Source organism: Cryptomeria japonica, chromosome 7, assembly GCF_030272615.1.
Source record: "Cryptomeria japonica chromosome 7, Sugi_1.0, whole genome shotgun sequence".
Taxonomy (NCBI): domain Eukaryota; kingdom Viridiplantae; phylum Streptophyta; class Pinopsida; order Cupressales; family Cupressaceae; genus Cryptomeria; species Cryptomeria japonica.
This window is the reverse complement of record NC_081411.1, coordinates 420,484,358-420,509,049: the sequence shown is the minus strand read 5'-3', so window position 1 is coordinate 420,509,049 and position 24,692 is coordinate 420,484,358. Positions and strand designations below refer to the sequence as shown.

The 24,692-nt window shown below is 38.5% G+C and overlaps 1 protein-coding gene across 1 annotated transcript in view; it reads left to right on the top strand.

Annotated features, from left to right (window-relative positions):
• The window catches only part of LOC131065600 (uncharacterized), a 203,524-nt gene that overhangs the window by 146,518 nt on the left and 32,314 nt on the right, over positions 1–24,692 (top strand). The window contains exon 5 of the mRNA XM_059208740.1: positions 14,039–14,163. Coding sequence (XP_059064723.1) covers positions 14,039–14,163 — 125 coding nt within the window. The remainder of the gene's footprint in view (positions 1–14,038; positions 14,164–24,692) is intronic.

Below are 24,692 nucleotides of genomic sequence, written 5' to 3'. Positions count from 1 at the left end.
AAAACATCCTCGACAGACTCTTGGACTGCATCGTCCATTTGTGGGGCTGCTGTAAATTGCTCTTCAACTTGTGGCTGATCCACAAAGCCCCCTCGATCGTCCTCTTGAACACTGTTCTCATCAGTTGCAGGGATAACAAATTTATTTGCTCCCTTGGTCTGATTGACCGATCCATCTTGCTTAGCAATTGGCAACTCCATCCTTTCATCATCGGAGAGTGCGGTGCTGCATGGATTTTGCGTTCGTCTATACTCGTCTGCAGCAAGGTAGGCACTCCACACTTTGCTGGTGATGCTCTCCTCTGGTTCTTCCGATAGTCCAAATTGGGCTTTGACTTGAGTGACTGCTTCTATGCATAGTGAGCAGGTGAACTTTGAATGTGGGGTGCGGTGAATTCTGCACCACCAAGGTGACAGCACGTTCTCCAAGCATAACTCCTCTTCGAGACCAAACTGATTCTCAATCAAATTCTTGAACTTTGTAAATTCTTCGATGCTGGATGGAGGACTGGGGATATCCGGCTGTACAGTCGCCTCTGGTTTGGGGAGATCCCAAAAGAATATCTGCCCCCGTAATGCAAGCTCGACCCTTGACAAAAATGTCAAGCAATTCAGTTCATCGTGCGCTGTGGTGTCATGAATTCTGCAGTGAGCTGAAGATGCAAATTTGGACAGCTGCCTTGGATAGAATTGCCAACTTAGCTCTTGCTGGATTTGAAAAATTTCGGACTGCAGACAGTCCTCATGAAGCGACCTCCTCAACATATTGACTAAGAAATATTTTTTGGTATTTTCTGGTTTTCTGATTTTTTGGCTTTTCTGGTTTAACACGGATCTTGCATATCCCGAATATAGCATTTAAAAGGTCGATTAGACTCAACTTGCTGCAAGGAACTGTTAAGGTGCCCTCCCCAATTTTGTTGTGTGCGGAGGGTAAAAAATAAATTGCAGGGTTATTCTTTACAAATGCAAGTTGATATGATCTTAATTTAGTTGTTTAGACATTCATCATACGCCCTCCTTCTAGCGCCAATTCTGTTGGCGTGGATGAAATCGCATCGCTGCAAACTCCATACGGCCAACGCAGAATAGAATAGCCAACTGATTATCCTACTCTCTCTTGAGATAAGGAAGTCTCTAATGCTGTTTTCTAAGTTTGATCAAAGGAGACAACCTCAAGGTTTCTTTTGTCAGGTCTTGACTGCGGGATCTCTCAGTGGCTCGATGTGTTTATGCTGAAAACACAAGGGGGACTTACGTTTAACTGGCAACAAGCTAGTCTGCTGTGATTCTCGAATTACGCAATAAAGAGCAAAAGGAAAGGGTTAGGAGATCTAAAACTAACAACACGGGTATGCGGGTAGACGGATTCAACATAACCAATTTTTGCTTGGCCAAAATGGCTCACAACCTTGCAGGAACGGTGCAATCTTCAAAGGGACTTGGAAGATTTTCAGACTAGAGAGGCACGGCTAAGCACCCAATTCTAGCGCAGCTTAGACAGACATCTGCAATTGAACTAAGCACAATCGAAGGCTCAGGTTAACCACACAAAAGGATACACAATCAGCATATCCTCAGTGGTATGAGCCCAAATCTATCAAATACCTGCACACCCAAAATAGAAAGATCTATCTAAAATACTAAAAGAAACCATGCAAACAGGATGAAAACAAGACAATAAACACCAAATCAATGTTTATATATTGATCTCATCTACCTATTACAACAATTTCTGCAGCATCTCTATGCTACTGCTAAGATCTAACCTATTCTAACTCTAAAATCTAACTATCTAACAATCTAACTATCTAACAATCTCTAACCCTTTACAAAAGAAAGGCCTCTGCCTTTTATAGATATTACAATTTTGAACCGAAGGCTAGGATGGACTGCATCCAAGGGCCCTGATCTGTCTTCCAGAAGCTGACAGCTTTAACCCATGCCTAATTAATTCTCAGTTATCCAACCAGCAACTATCTCAACTACCTGCCACTATTTGGCTTTAATTCAGGTCTATCCAATCTTCTTGGTGGTTGGGAATAGTTATCCACAAAAATATCTTGCACGGGACCCATAGGCAATTTACAATAAAGCAATTTCAGCTTTTTAGGAATTGAATTCCTTGAATTAAATCCAGTTGTGCACTTTCTTGATAATGCATAAACTTGTAGCATTCAGAGTGTTCTTTGGTCTTTGGTCCCGGTGGTGGACTTCATCTTTGTTCAGCGGCACGGTTCCCAATGTTTGGTTGCTCTTGCGCTCTTGCATCTTTTCTTTTCCAATCTTCAACGCCTGGCCTTGATTGCGATCCTTCCCTGATTTGCGTTTCAAGTTTTTTTCTCGTGGTTCTCCATTGACGTCCCGCGATCAATCAACCGGTTTCATTAAATCAATTTGAAAAATTAAACAATTTAATTTTAACAAACATTAAATTTAATTACGACGTCTGGCTTGAGAAGCTCTTTGTGAGATGTATCTTGAAAATGCTTCTCTTTCTCTTCGATTGTGAAATCTGATCCTTGGTCTTTTACTTCTACGTGATTTTACCTTCGGAGTCTTGGGCGTTTTAAATGGGTTTATGGCGCGATTCTGGAGGTTTGGAGAACTTCTGCAGATTTTAAAACTCTAACTCTCATGCTTTTCTGGTAAATTTGGGAGAACTTAGACGTTTTTGTAATTTCATCATATTCTCCAATTTAGCCCCCCAAGGTCCGAAATTGGCGTTTTAAGTGAAATTTCGGCACATTTGGGTATTTTTGCAACTCTTCCAAATATTAAATTTCGGCCCCATGATCCGAAATTTATGTTTTGGACGAAATTCGGAGCTCTTGGGGTTTCGTACAAACTTTAAGCATTTTCGGACCTAAAGCACCCTTTTGGGAAATTTCGGATTGTTTGAATTTTGCAACTTTATCATCTTCGGACCTCCTGGCGTTCTGGAATTTAAAAGAAAACTTCGGACCATAAGGCGTTTTGGAATTTCGGAGCTAAACGTGTTCGCAAATTTCGGAGGTTTGAAGGCGTTTTAACCCTCTGGCGAATTTCAGAGCGCTTGGGGTTTTGGATTCAGCTGCTGGGTAATTTTCGGATCATTAAACACTTCTGCAAATAAAAAAACTTCAGACCCTTCAGCATATTTGGAATTTCGCGTTTTAACTTTTTATCCCAAGGTCCGAATTTGGGAACACTTTCGTGATTTCGAGCTTTCAAGCATTTGGCGAACTGGGAACACTTTCGGAGCTAAACGCGTTTTGGCAAATTTATAACAAACTTCGGAGCTGGGGGGGAGACTTTTGCGATTTCCTTTTATCTTTCATTTTGGGAGCTAGGGCCCGAAAACAAGCTTCCAAGTGTTTTTCGGAGTTTTTACGCCTTTGGAAACATTTCGCGTTTTTTCACTTTGGTCCAAAGGGTCCGAAAACATAATCGCTTGGTGATTTTCGGAGGTGGGGGGCACTATTGCGATTTTCGGACCAAGTGCGTCCCCTTTTTAAACACTTCGCGTTTCTTCCTTTTGCTCCCCAAGGTCCGAAAAGGAAAACTTAAGTGATTTCGGGGCTCAAAACATTTTTTGGCGAAGTTTAAAAGGAACTTCGGACCTAAACACGCCTTTTCAAACTCGATACACTTTTCAAATTTTCCCCCCAGGTCCGAAAATGAGGACGCTTAAGTGAAATCGGACCTAGACCATCCTTTTGCAAATTTCGGAGCTCTTAACACCTTTTGCGATTTTGTCATATTTAGAAGTTTCGGCCCCAGGGTCCGAATTTGGAGGTCTAAAGTGAATTGCGGACCTTGAGGGGTCTCTTGGCAACTTTTACCTTTTGGCTTCTGGGTCCGAAATTGAGCATATGGAATATAACATTTAAGTATAAGAAAGGAGAAATTTCTTATACTTTAAGTTATATTCCATATATACTTTCAGGATGTTTGAGAGTGGTTTCAGACCCCCAGCAGTTATATTGCAAATTCTGGTTTTTGAGGTTTCCTCAGTTTTTCAGAGTTAGCCAAATTGCAGGATCAGGACATTCCAGACTTAACCAAATTTCAGGATAGGACAGAAAGGCACAAACTGGGGGGTCCCTGTCCAAGACGGGGATGGGTGTGCGATTCGCACAACAAATGGCGACTCGGCTGGGAAATGTTCCTGAACATTTCAAGGATGACTATCCGGATCGAACCCGAGAATCTCTGGTATATATCCCACAAAACAGCCCAAATGACAGAAGACAGATTCAAAGTAAAAATGAGGTCGCAAACTGAATCAAGTCACCAACCTTGAGAAATTGAGTGTGTGCAGTGAAGTTCATTCAAGCCTAAAGAAGGTTGAGATATCATTGTTTAGTTAATGCAAGTTACGTAGAGCGACTCTAACTCCAAAAGCAACCTGGATAGAGCCTCGCTGCCAGCAAGCGTCTATAGCCTCGGCGGAGTTATCGCCTGTAATCTCACAGAGATTGCTCTGTTTCCGATAAATTTTCTTTTTGAAAATCGGCAGAGGTGTCTGCATTCCCAAAACCAAGCAATTTGATCTTTCTTTGCTTTTCAATTTCTTTTCTTTTGATTTTTCTCTTTTATTTTCATTTTTTCACCTTGGCTGGTAAGCAGTGAAGCCTACGTCGGATTGAGTGTTACAGTGGTCACTTAAGCAGAGCTTCAGAATTTTTTCACTTGCAATGACCTCCCTTTGATAAAACGACAGACTTAAGCGTTTAAAAGTGCAGTGATCACAACGTTGGCGACAAAACGCAGTAAGCAACTAAATTTTTAGACTAACTAAGCCTTAAACCAAAATGGACTGACTACAGGGGCAACCGTCAATTAGGCGCTCTACCAAAGTTGGCATCCAAGAAATGAGCCGGAAAAAATTTCTTGACTTCGTACACCAGAGTTGGGAAAAGCAAACAAACCCCTTCAAAAACTGTCAGGGAGACAACGCCCTCCGAAAGGACACCTACATGACGGAAAGCAAACTAAACTAAAGCAGAAAACAGGGAAACTAAGGTAGAACAGAAAACAAACTATTCACAAAACAGGAAATAAAACCTAGACTAACTATGTACAAGAAAAGACCGATTGCACAAAAGGCGGGTTATATACATGCGTTCTCGATCCTTGGTGATTTTTTAGTATATGCAGCAGTAACAGGGCAGTGGGAACAGTTCTCAGTTTGGCTGGTTTGTCTTTATATTCTGAAAAGAAAATTTTCAATTGGCCACTCTCGAATTTAACCAGGACATTGGGCAAAATTATTAATTGAAGGAGTTCATTAGGTCCGTGGTTAATCCATTTACAGGTTGTTTTTCCAGCATTTTCAAAATTAAACGGAAAATTTTCAGAATTAACAGCAGGAGGTAAAGAAGCAACCTGGCAGGTTTTTGAGTCATGCAGAGTTTTGTACGGTGGGTTGTGTGGCAGGAAGGCTTCAGCAGCTGTATCCAGAGGTCGCCATTGGTGGTGCAGCATCTCGATAGCGTCTGGTGTGTGCAAATCAGCATCTGATTTTTTATTGGGTTGCGTAGGCTGAAAATTAGTCTTGAAACCGAACTCGAACTCAGGAAAGAGAGGCGCATCATCCGTTGGTGAATCTTCATATCGTGTAAACAATGCAGCCTTATGCACTTCTATCAGTATTTCCTCAAACAACAGAGACTCTTTGATTGATTGGCTCTCAAAAACATCCTCGACGGACTCTTGGACTGCATCGTCCATTTGTGGGGCTGCTGTAAATTGCTCTTCAACTTGTGGCTGATCCACAAAGCCCCCTTGATCGTCCTCTTGAACACTGTTCTCATCAATTGCAGGGATAACAAATTTATTTGCTGCCTTGGTCTGATTGACCGATCCATCTTGCTTAGCAATTGGCAACTCCATCATTTCATCTTCGGAGAGTGCAGCGCTGCATGGATTTTGCGTTCGTCTATACTCGTCTGCAGCAAGGTAGGCACTCCACACTTTGCTGGTGATGCTCTCTGTAATATCCCTTGGCTAATCTGACCCTGTTTCGCTTATTTGAACCCCAAGGAATATTGTCAAACACTTGGCATACAATGTTTGAAGCCGCTGTAGTGAATTCTTTATTTGTCTTCTTTGGGTTTGTAGGCTGCAAATGAAGTTATGGAAAGCTTCTAACAATGCAAAGTTGTTATAGAAATGATATACTAGCTGTTTTAGACCTTTCCACACATATGTAATGACTGAAATTAACTAGTACAGCTAGTTGACATTAAGACAAACACTTGTCATGCATCCCAATGTATACCTACAACCATTAGGCATTTAAGCAAACATTTGGCATGAAATCTAAGTGGCTGATCAATGTTGAATGTTACCATGAATGTGGAATATGCAAATTATATCTCCATTAAACATATGCAACCTCCAAGTATTTCATGATATAATCATAATAGAAAATGATGCAATGAAGTAATGATTTTCTAATACAACGACCATAGATAGAAAACCTGGTATTTCAATGGCTGCCTTGATATATTGGTTTGATTCTCCTCATATGCAAATCCCTTGTCAAATATATATAGCTGTTCAACCTTTCTAAATCCCCTTCTATAGAACTCAAACTACTGTAGCACACTATTCACGGCACTGTAGTGCACTGTTCACGGCACTGTTCATGGCACTGTAGCCCACTATTCACGGCACTGTTCATGTGCACTGTTCACGGCACTGTAGCAGCAAGAACAAACTTGCAATCTGCTCTTAAAACCTTGAATAATTTGTTGATAATCTCTCCCAACAAGAATGATATAACTCCATGTGCCAAAGAAGGATGATTCACAACCAATTATAAATGTTCTCCAACAATAAACTTCAAACCCTTGTAGAAAACTTCACCAATTTGCACAAATGAAAGAACTGAAGTATTCTTTCCCACAACTGCAATAATTCAGGTGTTATTTCACACCTTCAAAATTGCTATCAATAGGAAGTTTTCGTTTCCTATGATCAAAGAAGAAAATTGCGAAAGCCCTAGGCTCCACAATAAAAATCAATCAAAATACTATTCATCAACTGGATGCCGAGAATGAACTTTTGCCTTTCCTTTTATTCTTTCCTTAAGAGAGCTCAAACACCTTCCTGGCCAATGTGGGATAAAAGATTTATTCCCACATTAAATTATTCACTTAACGCACTTTATTATATTAAAGTGACTTGATTATTATAAAGTTACTTTAGAACTTTATAATAATATTAAAATATTAAATAAATCACTTAAGTCACTTAAACTTTAATATCTCTTGATGTACTTGTCTGATTGCTAAGCCGTCTGAGCCAGGAGTCAACTCTCCCTGTTCTCCATGTGATTGGATGCTTGTCTAAAAATAGAAACCCTGAATAGTGACTTACTATAAATAGTAAGTATGTGGAACTGACTCTAGAAAAACCTGTGCAAAGGCCAAAACCTGAATCCAGCTGAAGAGTAATGTCTCTAATCACCAAGTAACTACCACACGAGGCCCTCTATCAATAATTATTAGCCTACGAGGGTCAAATGATAGGCTAATTCTTACAAACTCTGATGCTCGCAAAATGGGGACATTACACTCTCCTCTGGTTCTTCCGGTAGTCCAAATTGGGCTTTGACTTGACTGACTGCTTCTATGCATAGTGAGCAGGTGAACTTTGAATGTGGGGTGTGGTGAATTCTGCACCACCAAGGTGACAGCACGTTCTCCAAGCATAACTCCTCTTCGAGACCAAACTGATTCTCAATCAAATTCTTGAACTTTGTAAATTCTTCGATGCTGGACGGAGGACTGGGGATATCCGGCTGTACAGTCGCCTCTGGTTTGGGGACATCCCAAAAGAATATCTACCCCCGTAATGCGAGCTCGACCCTTGACAAAAATGTCAAGCAATTCAGTTCATCGTGCGCTGTGGTGTCATGAATTCTGCAGTGAGCTGAAGATGCAAATTTGGACAGTTGCCTTGGATAGAACTGCCAACTTAGCTCTTGCTGGATTTGAAAAATTTCGGACTGCAAACAGTCCTCATGAAGCGACTAGCTCAACATATTGACTCAGAAATAATTTTTGGTATTTTCTGGTTTTCTGATTTTTTGGCTTTTCTGGTTTAACAGGGATCTTGCATATCCCGAATATAGCATTTAAAAGGTCGATTAGACTCAAATTGCTGCAAGGAACTGTTAAGGTGCCCTCCCCAATTTTGTTGCGTGCGGAGGGTAAAAAATAAATTGCAGGGCTATTCTTTACAAATGCAGGCTGATATGATCTTGACTTAGTTGTTTAGACATTCATCATATGCCCTCCTTCTAGTGCCAATTCTGTTGACGTGGATGAAATTGCATCGCTGCAAACTCCATACGGCCAACGCAGAATAGAATAGCCAACTGATTATCCTACTCTCTCTTGAGATAAGGAAGTCTCTAATGCTGTTTTCTAAGTTTGATCAAAGGAGACAACCTCAAGGTTTCTTTTGTCAGGTCTTGACTGCGGGATCTCTCAGTGGCTCGATGTGTTTATGCTGGAAACACAAGGGGGACTTACGTTTAACTGGCAACAAGCTAGTCTGCTGTGATTCTCGAATTACGCAATAAAGAGCAAAAGGAAAGGGTTAGGAGATCTAAAACTAACAACACGGGTATGCGGGTAGACGGATTCAACATAACCAATTCCTGCTTGGCCAGAATGGCTCACAACCTTGCAGGAACGGTGCAATCTTCAAAAGGACTTGGAAGATTTTTAGACTGGAGACGCACGGCTAAGCACCCAATTGTAGCGCAGCTTAGACGAACATCTGCAATTGAACTAAGCACAATCGAAGGCTCAGGTTAACCACACAAAAGGATACACAATCAGCATATCCTCAGTGGTATGAGCCCGAATCTATCAAATACCTGCACACCCAAAATAGAAAGATCTATCTAAAATACTAAAAGAAACCATGCAAACAGGATGAAAACAAGACAATAAACACCAAATCAATGTTTATATATTGATCTCATCTGCCTATTACAACAATTTCTACAGCATCTCTATGCTACTGCTAAGATCTAACCTATTCTAACTCTAAAATCTAACTATCTAACCATCTCACTATCTAACAATCTCTAACCCTTTACAAAAGAAAGGCCTCTGCCTTTTATAGATATTACAATTTTGAACCGAAGGCTAGGATGGACTGCATCCAAGGGCCCTGATCTGTTTTCCAGAAGCTGACAGCTTTAACCCATGCCTAATTAATTCTCAATTATCCAACCAGCAACTATCTCAACTACCTGCCACTATTTGGCTTTAATTCAGGTCTATCCAATCTTCTTGGTGGTTGGGAATAGTTATCCACAAAAATATCTTGCACGGGACCCATAGGCAGTTTACAATAAAGCAATTTCAGCTTTTATGGAATTGAATTCCTCGAATTAAATCCAGCTGTGCACTTTCTTGATAATGCATAAACTTGTAGCATTCAGAGTGTTCTTTGGTCTTTGGTCCCGGTGGTGGACTTCATCTTTGTTCAGCGGCACGGTTCCCAATGTTTGGTTGCTCTTGTGCTCCTGCATCTTTTCTTTTCCAATCTTCAACGCCTGGCCTTGATTGCGATCCTTCCCTGATTTGTGTTTCAGGTTTTTTTCTCTTGGTTCTCCAATGACGTCCTGCGATCAATCAACCAATTTCATTAAATCAATTTGAAAAATTAAACAATTTAATTTTAACAAACATTAAATTTAATTACGACGTCTGGCTTGAGAAGCTCTTTGTGAGATGTATCTTGAAAATGCTTCTCTTTCTCTTCAATTGTGAAATCTGATCCTTGGTCTTTTACTTCTGCGTGATTTTACCTTTGGAGTCTTGGGCGTTTTAAATGGGTTGATGGCACGATTCTGGAGGTTTGGAGAACTTCTGCAGATTTTAAAACTCTAACTCTCATGCTTTTCTGGTAAATTTCGGAGAACTTAGACGTTTTTGTAATTTCATCATATTCTCCAATTTAGCCCCCCAAGGTCCGGAATTGGCGTTTTAAGTGAAATTTCGGCACATTTGGGGATTTTTGCAACTCTTCCAAATATTAAATTTCGGCCACATGATCCGAAATTGATGTTTTGGACGAAATTCGGAGCTCTTGGGGTTTCGTACAAACTTTAAGCATTTTCGGACCTAAAGCACCCTTTTGGGAAATTTCGGATTGTTTGAATTTTGCAACTTTATCATCTTCGGACCTCCTGGCGTTCTGGAATTTAAAAGAAAACTTCGGACCATAAGCCGTTTTGGAATTTCGGAGCTAAACGTGTTCGCAAATTTCGGAGGTTTGAAGGCGTTTTAACTCTCTGGCAAATTTCGGAGCGCTTGGGGTTTTGGATTCAACTACAGGGTAATTTTTCGGATCATTAAACACTTTTGCAAATAAAAAAACTTCGGACCCTTCAGCATATTTGGAATTTTGCGTTTTAACCTTTTATCCCAAGGTCCGAATTTGGGAACACTTTCGTGATTTCGAGCTTTCAAGCATTTGGCGAACTGGGAACACTTTCGGAGCTAAATGTGTTTTGGCAAATTTATAACAAACTTCGGAGCTGGGGGGGAGACTTTAGCGATTTCCTTTTATCTTTCATTTTGGGAGCTAGGGTCCGAAAACAAGCTTCCAAGTGTTTTATGGAGTTTTTATACCTTTGTAAACATTTCGCGTTTTTTCACTTTGGTCCAAAGGGTCCGAAAACATAATCGCTTGGTGATTTTCGGAGGTGGGGGGCACTATTGCGATTTTCGGACCAAGTGCGTCCCCTTTTTAAACACTTCGCGTTTCTTCCTTTTGCTCCCTAGGGTCCGAAAAGGAAAACTTAAGTGATTTCGGGGCTCAAAACATTTTTTGGCGAAGTTTAAAAGGAACTTCGGACCTAAACGCGCCTTTTCAAACTCGATACACTTTTCAAATTTTCCCCCCGGGGTCGAAAATGAGGACGCTTAAGTGAAATCGGACCTAGACCATCCTTTTGCAAATTTTGGAGCTCTTAACACCTTTTGCGATTTTGTCATATTTAGAAGTTTCGGCCCCAGGGTCCGAATTTGGAGGTCTAAAGTGAATTTCGGACCTTGAGGGGTCTCTTGGCAACTTTTACCTTTTGGCTTCTGGGTCCGAAATTGAGCATATGGAATATAACATTTAAGTATAAGAAAGGAGAAATTTCTTATACTTTAAGTTATATTCCATATATACTTTCAGGATGTTTGAGAGTGGTTTCAGACCCCCAGGAGTTATATTGGAAATTCTGGTTTTTGAGGTTTCCTCAGTTTTTCAGAGTTAGCCAAATTTCAGGATCAAGACATTCCAGACTTAACCAAATTTCAGGATAGGACAGAAAGGCACAAACTGGGGGGTCCCTGTCCAAGACGGGGATGGGTGTGCGATTCGCACAACAGACATCTTCCAATTTTAGTGTGTCATCCGTCTCACATACAGGAAGTATTTCACATTCTAGGGAGAATATGCCTTAATTGCTTCAAGATAAAGAAGAAGATCTTGAAACCTGTGAACAAAATCACAAACACAAAATTGTTTACAGATGAGATAAAGAGTCTTGAGAGTATGAAGAATAGTCAGCTGAGCAATTGCACAAGGAATGTTTTCTTTGAAGCAAGTCATAATCCAATTGATTCCAATACAAATTATACTTTTGAAGAGGACCCATTGTTATGTTCTTTAATTCCAGGAAGTCTTCATAATTCTTTTAAGATATAGAATTTTGAAAAGAAAAATTCAAAGAATTTCAAGCTTACAAAGGGAATTGGTCAAGACATAAAAACGTTTGACAAAATGCCTCAAAGATTTGTTATCAAATACACATAAAATGGATTTGATGAGAAGACTTAAATAACTTTCAAGTGAATGCAATTGGCATGTGAAAGGTTGGTTCCTTGACACCAATAGTGGACACTATGGAAAGTGTCGGGTTACAAAAATTCAGTTGAGTTTGGAGTTTTGACATCGCTTGCCTATCATTTGGAGGAAGGATTGGGAGAGATTGTTGTGGAAACAACAAGACCTTAAACCATGCAAGGTGACACTGCCATTGCAGTGCATCCTACTGATCAGAGATACATGCATTCACACAAACAATTTGCCATCCACCCTTTTGATGGAAGAAAACTTCCTATCATGTGTAATTTAGAGCTCATTAATCTAGAGTTCGGAGATGGTGCTATCAAAATAACTCGTGTATAATCCAAATGATTTTGTTGTAGGTAAGCATCACAATCTAGATTTCATAAATATATTCACTGATGGTGGCTTGATAAATAGAAATGGGGGTAAGGAATTTGAAGGAATGAAGCAATTGAGAAAGGAAAGAGAGATTTCAGCTGCCAAGCAAGCAAAAACAATTGCTGAGGAGCTCAGGATTGTGTAGCAGACTTGTCTACAACGAAAGATGTTCTCTGGTTAGGAACAAAGAAAAAGGATTCTCATAAGAGTCATGCACTCCCAAGAATTGTAAAACTGGATTATTTTATGGCTGACAAATGCCTTCAGAAACTTCAAGCATTGATGGACTAAACAGAGGAGGTGTAGCCACAATTGTAGATGAGCTTCCACATGCATAAGCATTTCTTGAATATAGTGATTGAACCAGAAAAGTGGAAGATGATACAAGCCATCCAGAAGTAGTAATTGAAATGTAATATTGTTAATAACTTCACCAAAGTCCACACAAGCTAGGGAATTCCAAAAGCTCCCAGTAATTGAAAATTAGTGATTTTGGAAAAATAATATAGGAATTTCATGAAACAGTTATAGGAATAGGAATATGCCACAAAGAAAGTTTTATTTGTAAAGACAAGGATCTTTTGCTTCTCTGTTTGAGAGCTTTGTATAGGGGAAAGGGGAAGTCTTTGTGCTCTTTTCAGTTTTAATAAGGCGAATTGTTGTTCTTATGTCAATAATTCCTTCTTGGAAGCTGGTTTTTCTGTTTAGTCAACTTCTTGGCATTCATAACCTCTTTACTCAATCATAAAGTGCAGATGATTAGAACTCTGTGTGCTTCTGTTGTTTTTTGTGCAACCTCTTCTTTTTATTTTGTTCAAGGATCTCTGCTGCATTCTTATGCTTGTAGTTAGATTTATTCTCTGTTTTTCCTTTGCTTGGTTTTTGTACTTTCCAGTTAAAAGTACTTGAAAATATTAAATTCCATCATATGAGGGAGCTGCCCATCTCAAACACAAAAGATAATCATTAATTTCTTTACGGTTTCTCCATTTGTTGGTGAAATTTGTCACTGCACATTGGACAAGTCAGTAACTTTTGCAGCGACATAAATTGTTTACCAACAATTAATTATCAGGATGGAATTCTTTAATTATTATGAATTCTCTCAAGGGACTGTATTCTTTTGTTATTTATTTAATATTCCAATCTCAGGCCAAAAAGATTAAAACATCTGTCAAGAATGCTATGTTTCACAAGAATCCTCCAATGCACATTTCAAATCACTATTGCATTCAATAGATGAATACTGAAAACAAAGACAACAACTCAAATTGACCATTTAGTAGAAGATTAAGGATTAAAAAAAACTTATAGAACGATAACTAATCATGGAGCATCTATTGTCGCAGAATCCACATATACAACTATGATGCTTTCGGTTGCATTAGTTTGAATGTGACTGATAATTTAATATGCTATTCTAATTACAACTAATTATTATGATTTCCAGCTAAACTACCAATGTTTTTCATGTAATCAGATATTAAAATGCATCATTTAGGATCCTCCTCCATTTGGCTTTTAGGTGTTGAGCACAATATACCAAAAATAAATTGAGTGTAATGTCATTTTTCTCTATACATGAACTTAGAAAATATTTACTTTTTTGAATGAGCTATTATAATTTACATTTACTTATCTGTATAAGTTTATTCTATATTGTCACCTTAAACAAATATATCTATAGTTCTACATTTCTAGGTGATTAGAGTGTTGTACATCTTGATAAATGTAGTAGGCAATCTAGTCTTATCTTTCAAATTATATTTACTATAGTAATTTACCATATTTGCTATGTGCAGTACCCGGAAATATGGGCTCTTGATGAAAAGGATCCTTTTAGCCCTCCGGAAGGAGGAGAGAGTGTAGCAGATGTTGCTTCTAGACTTTCTACTATTGTGCCAAAGATAGAAGCAGAATGTGAAGGGTATGTTTTGTATGTGATATCATTACACACAACTTCCTGATATTCTATATATGATAGTGTTGGCAATGACAAGAACATATCGAAACACAATATTTAGTAAAATTTCCATCTACATCCAATTTCATTCACACTTAATATTTAAAAAAACATTTTTTTTTGCAAAATTCAATTACAAAATGTATTCAAAAGAGAAAATGGGCATCTCAAAAGAGAAAATGCATAGTTTTATAGCAAACAAAATGTGTGGAAAACGCGTTTTAACCAACATTTTACCCATGTAGGCATTTTTACCCACATTTTTCTTGTTTCTAAAAAATATTGGGAGTTAAACATGTAAAAACTCGCAGAGCAAAAAAAAATAGGGAATACTTGGCAAGTCGAAGAATAGTCACAGAGTTTGCAAACTGATTGTAAGTTTGAATTACAATTATTATTGAAAGAAGTCTTGTAGTTTTTTTTTTTATTGGTGAAAGAATTCTTGTAATTTTGTGTGCAATACTTTTGTACTCAAATGTTTGCATTTCTTCAATTCAATCTTGTTTCACTTTTAGTTTTTGATCCATACATTTAATTGAGAATCATAAGTGTCCTTTAGTTAGATTTTTTTTGTTTTGCAGTAACTATATTTATATAGAAAATCATTATCCTTGAGTCAAATAACATTTCAACCTTTTGCACTACATGAATCCAAAAATACACGTTTTTAATTTAATACACAATGAACATGAACCACCTGAGAAAATCACTATAATGATTGCAAATAGTATGTATTGTCCATCTTATTTTAGAATTTTTTGTATAGGGAGCATCCCCTTCTAATTCAAAGCGTGGTACTCCTACATGTTTGTTTCATTTTGTATTGTGTGGAGAGATGTGAATTAAAACGCTATTAGTTTTTGGTGACTTCATTGGAGAATTTACATAAGACTATTGTCTTATCCATTGTGACATTCAAGTTTGACACAAAGATTCTAGCATTCATAGAGATATTTTCGTATGGCCCATGAGGACTTGCGATGGGAGGACATGGGGATGAGGGTTCCAATGGCCTAGATTTGGGGACGACATGAGAATGGTAGCAAGACAGTTGTGGTTGGGGGGGTGTAGAGCTAGAGTCCCCAACAAAGTAGCACCCCTTGTGGGGGTCTTGGGGATGGAGCCCAAATGAAGACCTTTGAAATCACACAAACATTCATGGTGCACACCATTTTCACAGTTTTGTCACTATGTTCCTTGCAACACCAAGTTATTCTCACTCTTCCTAATGCTTGTACTCAACCAATGAAGACTTGACTCATACTCTCTCTCAATGTTGCTCACTTTTCCTATCTCAATTCTCTCAGTCTTTTAGCTTGTTGCAGCTTGCAGCCTTGCTCAGTGCTGTTGAAATTTGATGTTAATATGGAGTGAGACTAGGACCTTAATTTATTGCTTTTTTTGAGTGCTTAAAGTGTGGATGGGGTTCATAAACCATTAGGGTTATGGGTAGTCACTCAAATATTTATAAAAGGCCTAAATTTCTTTAAAAAATCATATTTTCACTATTTGATAAAGGGGATGACTTGGAGTTTTAGGTGTGTTTGAGGGACTTTGACAAGTCACTTGATAGTCCTTAAGATGTCACTACATTTACTTGAAGTTTCCAAATCAAGGGAATGCCCCAGAAATGTCCCTTCTTTGAGGGAGACATGTCAAGGATGTCCCATGTCTATAGGCAGTGGTGGTAGCGTGATGGGGGGACGTTTTCTCAGAGTCTATCTCTTAGAGATATCCCTCTTTTGGAAATGAGAGGAATTGGGGAGTGGGGGGTAGAGGGTGGTGCATCCCCATGGAACACTTAACATTTTTCAGATTTAGAGGAGCCACTAAAAGCTATGTCTAATTAGGAGGGTATTCACATCAAGAACAATCAACGACCTTCATTATTGCTATGGGACAATCAAATTGGTCTGTTGGCATTGATAGAAGATCATGAACTTCAGTAAGGATCGTGAAAGGATTTTCCATAATTCTATGGTGATAGTGTAGTGTTGTAAATTGTTAAACTTAACAATTTCAGACTAGGTTTAGGATCCATTTTGGTGAATGTGCCTATTTTCTGTGTGACTGTGCCTAGAGTTGGGACCATTTCTGTAAACTTGGTTTATTTCCCTATTCCCAACCTTTGTCATGACTCATTTTGCGAGGACTAGGGCGTTGGACTTGTGCAAGCAAAATAAGCTTAACTTTCAAAGAATGAAAGTCGGCTTTGCAAATAGCGGGAATTTACATTGCTTTGTTGGCCTTCCCCCAAAATTTATTTCGAAAAGGTGTAAGTTGCATACAAATACAACTCCCTCTCTCATTTCAAAAGTCTAACTTTCTCCTACTCCTCCTAGCAAGCATCCTAACATTCTAGTGATCAAAAACATATCTACATTCAAGGAGCATTCAAGCATTCAAGTCTACTACAGCAATCATGGTCAACATTGTGTTTCTTCATGTTGAAAGCATGCACTAACATGTTGTAGGACTTCATCACATCAAGCCTTGTGTGAGATTCCATGAAAGCGTTTCATACTTGGAGTAATATCTTGTCAATTCAACATTTCATTACTTGTTTAGCTTCTATCCTTGCGAGGGCACACATCCAGATCTCATTATTAGCCATTGTGGAAGTGGAAGCACTAACACAGGGTTTGGCTTAGGGAAGCTCCTAAACGACAACAATTTTACTTGTTTTTTGTGTGTGTAGGTGCAGGTGCAACAACAGGAAAGCTAGAAAATTGCAGAGTAGATAGTGACAAATTGTGACAAACTTTAAATGGACAAAAAGACCTAGACTAGAGCACCCAACACCCTTGTCCTGCCTTATTGAGCTAGATTTGACAGGTCTATAGAACCTCTTGATTGTATTTCCAATTGTCTTTTGAGGCTCCTGACACCTCCAAACTAGGGCGCCCAGTGCCCATGTCCTACACAGTTTGCTCCAGATTTCAGATCCAAGTTCCTCTTTGTCTCTATTCCAGATCTGCCTTACTGTATTAGTTATTCATTTTTGTATTTGTTGTTTACTGTTTTCATTTTCTCATCATCAGCCTAGATGGCTAGATCACACACACACACTTCACTTTCTCCTTTCTCATCATCACAACAAAAAGGGAACATGAACCATATGTTCCTAGCTCTCCTTTAAGGACAGTAGTTAGGCCTATTCTTGTTCCCCATTGTCATAATTGGGAATTGAGATCCTTAGATTGTATATTATTTATCTCAGAGATCCTTTTTCCAATCATTTCAGATAGCAAGAAACATCCAAACATACATATTTCAGCCTTCACCATTGCATGTGGAATTATAAGTGTGGTTTGTGAAAATGTTGTAGTTTGCATGTTTGTGGAAACATTGCAAGGTGTAGTAGCTGACTGGATTTATTATCTTGTTGCTGACTCAATTATGAGTTGGGAATCAATGAGTGAAACATCCTTGAATGCTTAAAGTCAAGTGAGGACAACCTTATGTTGTTTGCACAACTCTCAATTGCCAAAAAAGATGATAATCAACCAATGAGGGAGTTTGTTACAAGATTCAATCATCTGGTTACTAGGGTTGTGTTGATGTGTATTTTGTACACGACCAAACACAGAATAAAATACCGAAGTATCTTATCCTCTCTTGAACAAAGTTCCCGACTGCTGAAGATCTTGCTGAAGGATCAGTCGGAGTAACTCCAAGGTTCTGTTATGTAGGATCTCTACGTGTGGATAAGCTCTCTATGGTATGATGTGATTTTGCTAGAATCACAAGGGGACTTACACTTGACGACCTAAATGTCTGATTTGCTGGAATCACAGGTCCTATTAACTAACTGGAAGACAAACAAATGACAAAAGATGTAGGGATCAAGAAGTCTACTCTACTACCTAGAATGCGAGAAGATGGATGAACGACTAGGTGGAGTCCTACTAGGCTGGGTCTCACCATCAAGTTGAACAATTCAACACCAACTCAGTGCGATCTTCTGGGGGATGCTTCAAATATATTCAAATCGGACACCATCAGATACTGATCATCATTCAAGTTAATGCATGAACAATAGACGTGTAACAACTTGAGATTAAGCTCATTTTATGCCAGCTGACCATGCAAGGTGCACTTACAATCAGTAAGAGGCTAGTGGTATGGATTAGACGGATTCCACACAGGTGCATTCAATGACTTCTTTCATTCAATTTAATTATCTATCATCTAAAATGAAGATTCAACAAGAGACCATGCATATTGCAACGAAACGACATATTTCACCATATCTTCAATGAAAAAGAAGTCTTTACAATTAAGGCAACAATGTCTTGTCTTCTCTTCCTAGTCTACTCTAATTGCTATTCTATCTGCTATTCTACTACCTATTCACCAACTATCAACTATTGACCAATTATTGTCTCTTAGCTAACCATTGACTAACTATTATTAGCCTTTACAAATGAAGAGCCGGGGCTTATATAGTGCCCACAATACAATTCAATGGCTTAGATCAATTTGAGATCAATGGCCAAGATTTTACAATGAAAACCCTAATTAGGGTTTGTTACAACAAACTTAATTCTGACCAATGAAATAATTGCATTATTTGGACACGTCTTCTCTGGAATATTCGACCAATGGATAGCCACGTTAGGTACATCGAAGTTAGTGCCATCTTTGATGAGTCAGGTACATTGTATCTAGACATGCTGAAGTGGACCAACACGACTGGAGGAGTGATGACTGGGATGCCACCTTGTCTGACACTTGGTTGATGCTCAATTTGGTGATGCTGAGAAGCTAACTTTAATTAACTCTTCTGAAACTATCTGCTTCTCCAACGGACCCTTGCTTTGATCCTCTTTTGTCTTTGATGTGTAGGATGGATGGTGTACCTTTCCTTCGAATGCTGGACTGGAAGAGGTCGTCCCTGATGATGCTGGACCGGAGAAGGCCGTCCTTGATGATGCTGGGCTGGAGAAGGTCGTCCTTGTTGATGCCAGACTGGAGAAGGTCGTCCTTGTCTTGCTCTGGTCCCCTTTTAACTGCAAGACAAACAAAAAGATGATTAAGGACACATCGAAAAGGTATAGTAGACCAAGAATTACTAAATATAGAAAACACATCTCAGAGATAAAATCTAAATTCAGAATGATGCAAATGGGATATATTTATGATTGGCGGTAATCAGTGTACAAAGGATCTAATAGATTTGCAAATAAGATCTCTCAAATAATTTAAGTGATTAAAAAAATTCAAATTCATTTTTGGAGGGATAAAAACCTTGCTAGTACAGAGATGACCGAATGGAGAATACCTTGATGAGATGTGACTGAGTTAGATGTGGGGTGAGAGGAAGTAAGGAGCATGTAGAGAAAAAGATGTATAAGTTGCAAGAAGGAGGGGGGTGAGTATTATGAGTATGAATGTAGAATATATAGAGAGAGAGAGAGAGAGAGCTGGCTGAGAGAGTGTGAAGGGTAATTCTGCATTGTAAGAAGTGTGTTTCTAAGAGAAAGAGAAAAACTGAGAAGCAGTAGAATGCAAAATGAGAAAAGTGTTGTAGAGAACAGAGGTGTGTGTCCATTCTGAGAATAGACATAGTATTGCAAAATAGACAAGTGTGTATCAAGAGAAGAAGGTTGTTGCAGAGAAGTAAGGTGAAGCTGCAAAGTAAGGTAGAGTTTTTGAAAAGGTTATATGTGCTGAATAGGGAAGAGTATGTTGAATTGAAAAAGAAGGATGCATTTCAAGTGTGTAAGCAGAAGTGAGAGTTGTAGAAAAGAGAGTGAGTATCTTGAGGTGGTGTGAGCTGCAGAGTGAATAAGGGTAGTGTAATAACCTAAAATTGGTCATCTAAACCAAGGTCCTAACCAAAGGCAATTAAATTAATCTTGAGCACATTATTAATTCTTTAATTATCAAAAATCACATGGCAAATCAACTACTCAATATTAATTAAATATCTATTTGATTAATTGAATCATTTCCAATAATATCATTTTGATCAATTATCCCATTTTAATTTATTAAATATCCTTGCATATTTAATTAACTAATAAATTTGCCATTCAATCATGCAAAAAGGATTAATTTATTACAAAAGATGAATTAATTTATTACAAAGAGTTGAATTGAAAATAAAACAAAAAAATGAATTGAATTGAGAGAGAAATCAAACTTGAGATATTATTTCTTTTTCTAAATTTAGAACTTGAAATCAGAAAAGCAATTTAATTGAATTATTGAATTATTCTCTAAAATCGGAACTCAAAGCTTTTCAAAACAGAAAAAGAAGTTCAGTTGCATTGAAAAGACCTTTTTCTTGAATAAATTAAAGAATTACCTATTTTTATCCTATATGCATGGAATTAATTTATTATTATTTCCCAATGCAACTTGGACTTCTAATTTGAATGCATTTCAATTAAATTATAATTGGAATCTATCTCAAGGTTAACTAAACATGATTTCTCAATTATTTTCAATTAATCCTAAATTGAGCTTTTTCTCTTGTGAATCTCTATAAATTCAGTCTTCAGCTCTCATTCCAATTCACCCCAGAGATTTTTGAGAACATGCTTGGAGATTATTATCACGCTAATTTCGCTCTGGAGTCATTGAAGATTATTGTGCTTTTTAGATTATTTGCATCCATTTTCCATTCATTATTGCTTGCATCCATTGCTACTTGAATTGATTATTATTGCTTGAATTATTCATCCATCTTGCATCCATATAGGTTAATATCATATAGATTAAATCCTTCGTCTTGGTGTAGTCTAGTCACTGGTATTGCTTATAAAAATCTAAGAGCAATCTTATACTCGCATCTTTTAGAAGGCAATTGGTCGCTTTGCTATGGTTTATTTCTTATTGATTATTGATTACTAACCATGCATATAATGACTTAATTGAAGTGTTGTGCTTACAGCTACAGGTTCACTTTTTCACACACACATCTCTAGCGCCCACCGTCGGGCCCGAAAGACTACATTTTTTCGGCCTCCAAGACTGACTGCTTTATTTTTTGTTATTTTCTAGGTTTCAGATTTTTTGGTTTTTCGTCCGTACATCTCATACAACAATTTTTACAGGCTGAAACGACAAACTGCAAGTGTCGCACGAATTACAAATATCCTATCGTACAAGCAGATCCTCTGTCGTACGAGCAGACCCTCTGTAGTACGAGCAGAAATCCTCTGTCGTACGAGTAGAAATCATCAGCAATCTTATTTCGTACGATACTGCATCCTGTCTCGTATGAGTCAGGTGTCTGTCGTACGATTCTGTATTTTTTGGTAAAAGAGGCAAATTTCATAAAAAAATTTCATTTCTGATTGATTATTCTGACGACTGACCCTGACTGTTTATCTGTCTATATCAGAGTTTTTCATAGCCTAACTAGTTTTTGCAGAATGCTTGTCGCACAAAGACAATATGACTACTGATTCATTGTCTTTGCAGGTTGCCTAAGGAGAATCGACTAAACATCGTGTATTCTTTAAATTCATTTTTAGGAACCTAACTTGCTATCTGGTTAAAGAATAAATTTGTCTTTCCTGCTTTTAGAAGATTGTGAGAGGTAGGAGAGTATGCTCTTGTATTTTCTAGACAATCAAAATTAAGTTGTTCAAGAGTCTTTCTAGGGATAGGCCCTATAAGAATTTCGCCCTGGACCCTTTGGAAGGGTCAGGAGGGAATTTTGCATTCCTGGCTCAAATTCTTCTCACCTTGTGATCATACTTGCTTAGATACATGCCCAAGGACGTCCTTATTGTCAACCAACACCAAGCTTGATGTAAATTTGGGGCAAAAATGGAGGTTTTAAGAATTTCGCTCTGGACCCTTTGGAAGGGTCAAGAGCGAAATTCAAGCTTTAGGTCTTAATTCCTCATCTCCTTCACTTCAATTCATCCTACAGGGCAAAGAAACATCATTTCAACCTCAACTACGCCTTAGGACTCAAAGTCCTAACTTGACACAAAGAGAAAATAGGGATTTTGATGAATTTCGCTCTAGATCCTTTGGAAGGGTCAAGAGCGAAATTCCAATTTTAGCTCAAAATTCACATTTTTGAAGGTGAAACATCTTTCCAAGGCATTCTAAATAGCTTCTCTCACCCTAGTATAGGCCTGACTTAGCACAAAATTTGGAGAAAAGGATGGTTTTAGTGTTTTTCGCTCTGGACCCTTTGGAAGGGTCAGGAGCGAATTTCTTGCTTGTAGTTCACTTCTTCATCATTTCAACTTCAATCCACCTCACAAGGCAAGGAAATACTTCTCTTCTTTCATCCAACCTAAGTTTAACTTGATTTTGCAAGGCAAAATAGGTGATTGAAGGATTTTCGCCCTGGACCTTTTGGAAGGGTCAGGAGCGATTTTCCTCCTCTGGCCTAAAATCATCATTTTTGGAGACAACCATCAACTCAAGGGCAATCACAAGGGCATCTTTTACCTTGGCCTAGGCGTAGCTTAGCAAAAATTTGAAAGGAATAGGTAGATTTTGGGATTTTCGCTTTGGACCCTTTGGAAGGGTCAGGAGCGAAAATCTTGTTTTAGGGCTATTTCTCCATCCTTTCAACTTCAAATTACCTCCAAGACTTAGAACACCTTGCCTCACTCCTCTCTAGGTCATAAAATCAAAATCTTGACTTGATTTGCAAGGAAAAAGGGGTGATCTTAAGAATTTCGCTCTGGACCCTTTGGAAGGGTCAGGAGCGAAATTCTCATTTGGCTTCAAAATTTGCATTCTTGGCGACCAAAATCCAATCTAAGGCAATCCAAATGACTTCTCGCACCCTTGTCCAAGTTTAACTTTGCTCAAATTTTGGAAGAAAAGATGGTTTTTAGGATTTTCGCTCTGGACCCTTTGGAAGGGTCAGGAGCAAAAATCACTTTTAGGCTCAATTCCTTCATCTTTCATGGTTTCTAGCAACTTAAAGCCACTCTCAGGGGCAACTTCTCCTTGATTTTACCTTATCCCACACTTGATCTAGCAAAAAATTGATAGCAAAGAGAGGTTTTGAGAAAATTCGCTCTGGACCCTTTGGAAGGGTCAGGAGCGAAAATCTCATTCTTGACCAAAAATCATCATTCTTTCAACTTGAAACTTCTTTGCAAGGTAGAATTTCATCCTTCATCGCCCTAGGAACAAGGTTTTAAGCCCAAGAAAGGTCAAAAAGGTAGGTTTGTAAGGAATTTCGCTCTAGGCCCTTTGGAAGGGTCAAGAGCAAAATTTCCTTTTTGGTCCAAAATCCTTCATTTTTCAATGCTTTCAAACATTCCAAAGGCTACAAGATGTACATCTTTCCTTTCAAGATACCCTGCAAATCAAAATTTAGTCAAATTTAGGAGGAAATGAGCTTTAAGAAGATTTTCGCTCTGGACCCTTTGGAAGGGTCAGGAGCGAAAATCTCATTCTAGGCTAGATTGCTCACTTTTCAAACTTCAAACCACCTCAAGAGGCAAAATTGGATCATTTTCCACCTTCGGAACAAGGTTTCAAGTCCATTCAAGGCAACAAATAAGGTTTATGATGAATTTCGCTCTGGACCCTTTGGAAGGGTCAGGAGTGAAAATCTCCTTTAGGCCAAAATCTTGCTCTTCAAAAATCCACCAACTCCATCTCAAGGCAAGATCAAACCAATTCATCTTCAAACACGCCCTAGAAACCAACACTTAGCCAAAATTGGGAAGGAAATGTGGACTACAAAGATTTTCGCTTTGGACCCTTTGGAAGGGTCAGGAGCAAAAATCATGATTTGGGCTTGACTCTTGACCTTTTCAACTCCAATTCTCTTTGGGAGGCAAACAAAGATCCTTCCTCATGGATCTCCACCTTGGTCTTGACTTTGGCTAAAGGAAAAATGAGTGTTTTCAAGAATTTCGCTCTGGACCCTTTGGAAGGGTCAGGAGCGAAATTCATGTTCTTGGCTAAAATCTTCACCTCATCCACCTTTACTCACCTCCTAAGGTTAGAACATGTCAAGACACCCCCAAACATGCCTAAGGAACTATGAAATTGGTCTCGACAAGTGATAAATTGAGGTGTACAAGGATTTTTCACTCTGGACCCTTTGGAAGGGTCAGGAGCGAAATTCCTAATCTTGGCCAAGATCCTGACTTCATTTTCACATTTCTTTATTCAAACAAGCGTTTTACCTTTATTCAAGCCTGGGAATGTGTTAGTTCTAGGTTTTGGTCAAAGTAGAATGTCTTATGGAGAATTTCGCTCTGGACCCTTTGGAAGGGTCAGGAGCGAAATTCGCTTTGGACCCTTTGGAAGGGTCAGGGGCGAAATTTGACATTTTGGACTCTCCGTCAGGATCATTTTATGGAATACTTTAAGTTATATTCCATATATCTTTCTTCTTTCTTATACTTTAAGTTGTATTCCATATATACTTCCAAGATGTTTGAGAGTGGTTTCGGACCTCCAGGAGTTATATTGCAAAATCTAGTTTTTGGAGGATTCTTCAGTTTTCCAGACTTAGTCAAATTTTAGGATCAGGACATTCCAGACAA